The 2,500-nt window shown below is 54.6% G+C and overlaps 1 protein-coding gene across 1 annotated transcript in view; it reads right to left on the bottom strand.

The window, feature by feature from the left end:
* Positions 1 to 95: 95 nt before the first annotated feature.
* LOC126577816 (zinc finger protein 62-like) overlaps positions 96 to 2,500 on the bottom strand; it is a 3,339-nt gene continuing 934 nt past the window's right edge. Inside the window, exons 1-2 of the mRNA XM_050239777.1 lie at positions 2,154 to 2,500; positions 96 to 2,096 (exon numbers count right to left, since the gene is read on the bottom strand). The exon at positions 2,154 to 2,500 is cut by the window's right edge and continues 934 nt beyond it. Coding sequence (XP_050095734.1) covers positions 96 to 2,096; positions 2,154 to 2,500 — 2,348 coding nt within the window. The remainder of the gene's footprint in view (positions 2,097 to 2,153) is intronic.

The raw sequence follows: 2,500 nt of genomic DNA, 5'->3' as shown, positions 1-2,500 counted from the left end.
CTATATATGAGGGGTATGTTTTCGCTGGCCATTTGGCGGTTCACTTCCTTCTTCCTTCGAAAAGGATTCGCCTGATGCGCGCGCGCGTGCGCGGACTATTCGTTTTTCGGCGTCGGCTCCGCTGGTTTGTTGTGTTTTTTCAAGTGATACTTGAGGGCGTTCTTTTGGGCGAACGATTTACCGCAGCTACCACACTCGAACGGATGTATCCCGCTGTGGATGCGCCGGTGCACGATCAAATTGCTCACGCTGGAGTAGGTTTTTTGGCATATTTCACACTTGACACGATCACCGGTATGGAGCCGGGCGTGTTCCTGGAGTGCGCGCGAATCCACGAACGCTTTCTCACAAGAGGTGCATTTGTACGGTCGCTCCGAGGTATGGCGACGCCGGTGGATGACTAGATAGCTCATGGTGGAAAAGTGTTTCCCGCAGATCTCGCACTGATACGGACGCTCTCCGCTGTGTGTACGCCGATGGCGCACCAGATATTCCGAGGAACGGAACAGCTTCCCACACGTGAGACATTTGTACCGATCGTTTCCACCGGTTGCCTCACCAGCGCCGTTGCTGACCGGTATCGTCTGCTGAGTGGATGAGCTTCCGATAGAGGCACTGCTTGTGGCAGTACCAGCAGCATCACCCGTAGCAACCGTAGCAACCACGCCAGCGGCAACGCTAGTGGTCGTTGGCAAAGAGGAAGTATCGTGCTTCTTCAGATGATACTTGAGGGCTGTGGATTGGGCGAACGATTTGTCACAATAGTCACACTTGTACGGATGGATGCCGGTGTGAATGCGTCGGTGGACGATCAGTCCACTGGAGCTGGCAAATGTTTTCTCACAAATTTCGCACTTTACGCGCTCCCCGGTGTGGAGTCGCGTGTGCACCGAGAGGGCCCGCGAATCGACGAACGCTTTGTCACAGTATTTGCACTTGAACGGCCGCTCACCGGTGTGACGCCGCCGGTGGATGATCAGATGCGAGGACCGTGGGAATACCTTCGAGCAGAATTCACACTGATTCGGTCGCTCTTTGCTGTGCTGACTAAGATGGTCTTGCAGCTCGGCGGATGATTTGTACAGCTTACTACAGATGTGGCATTTGAAGTCAAACATGTTGCTGGTGGTCGAGCTGGGTACCATCGCTTGAGTAGGCTGTGGTACGGGTGCAACTGTAGCAACACTGGACAACGCAGCCACAGGATCGTGCATCTGTCCCTCCACTGCACTACTGGACACCGATGAGTAGTTGCTGCTGCTGCTGCTGCTGCTGGTGGTGTTGCTACTATTGCTCGTTGCACACAGGCCATTTGAGGACGCCTTTTTCTCGGTCGGCCCCGGCTGGTCGTGCTTCTTCATGTGGTGCTTCAAGTTGTTGTACTGAGGGAACGTTTTGCTGCACAGTTCGCATTTGTAAGGATGAATGCCCGTGTGCAGCCGGTTGTGGACGGTGAGTGCACTGACGCTGGAGAACGTCTTTTCGCACTTTTCACACTTTAACCGTTCGCCACTGTGTAGCCGCGTGTGGACGGCGAGGGCACGCGAATCGACGAACGCTTTGCCACAGGTGGAACACTTGAAGGGCCGTTCGCCGGTGTGGCGCCTCCGGTGAATGACCAGGTAGCTGGAACCGGAAAAATTCTTTCCACATATTTCACACTGATACGCCCGTATGCCCTCGTGCACCTTCAGGTGTGACTTGAGGTTCTTCTGATTCCGATACGAACGCTCACAGATATGACACTTGTGCGGACGATCGGTCGATCCAACGCGGGAAGCGCCCCCTTCCTGGAGCCCTCCTGCGACGTTGGATTTTTGCGCCAGACCTCCCACTGCCCTGAGTGAGGACGATGAGTCACATTTGCCTCCCTCCTCCTCGTCAACACAGCGCGCCGGTGGTCCAATCGGTCCTAGAGCACCCAGCGCCATCGGTGGCTTTAGCTCGTGCATTGTGTAGTGATTTGTCGTGCTGCCCAGATGACCGGTAGTGACCGGAGGGGGCAGCAACGTCTTGGTGCTCGTGTCCACGATCGTATCCTGTATTGGGAGTTCCGTTTTGGCGTGGTCCTGATTGGGTGATTTCGCATAAGGTTCCTGTAATGGAAAGCTACCGATTAGAAACTGTCGCACACTGGGGTCGAGCATATTTACTGTTGGAACAATAGCTTCATCTTCGGACATGGTGGAGTAGTCTTCATCGTCGTAGTGCTGATCATCGTACTGCTGGAGGCTCGTTACCTCGTACTCTTTGGGTGCCAAGTGATGCAGCAGATTAGGCAAAGACAAGGGAGGTGGTTGCTGGTGATGGTGGTGAAGTGGTGGAGGAACTGTTTGCTGCTGTAGTGCCATGTGCCGATGGTGATAACCGGTGGTGGCGCTAATGCTGTGCTGAGACACTGGTGTCGCCGGTATGTCGGAGTTATTGTTGGTGGTCGGTTGTACTGCTTGCTGGAGCTCGACATTACCGAGCACGAAGTAAGTTTTGGCTGATTCCGGTA

This window comes from Anopheles aquasalis, chromosome 2 (assembly GCF_943734665.1).
Source record: "Anopheles aquasalis chromosome 2, idAnoAquaMG_Q_19, whole genome shotgun sequence".
Taxonomy (NCBI): Eukaryota; Metazoa; Arthropoda; class Insecta; order Diptera; family Culicidae; genus Anopheles; species Anopheles aquasalis.
Note: the sequence above shows the minus strand (reverse complement) of the source record. Positions and strands in the feature narration are given on the sequence as shown.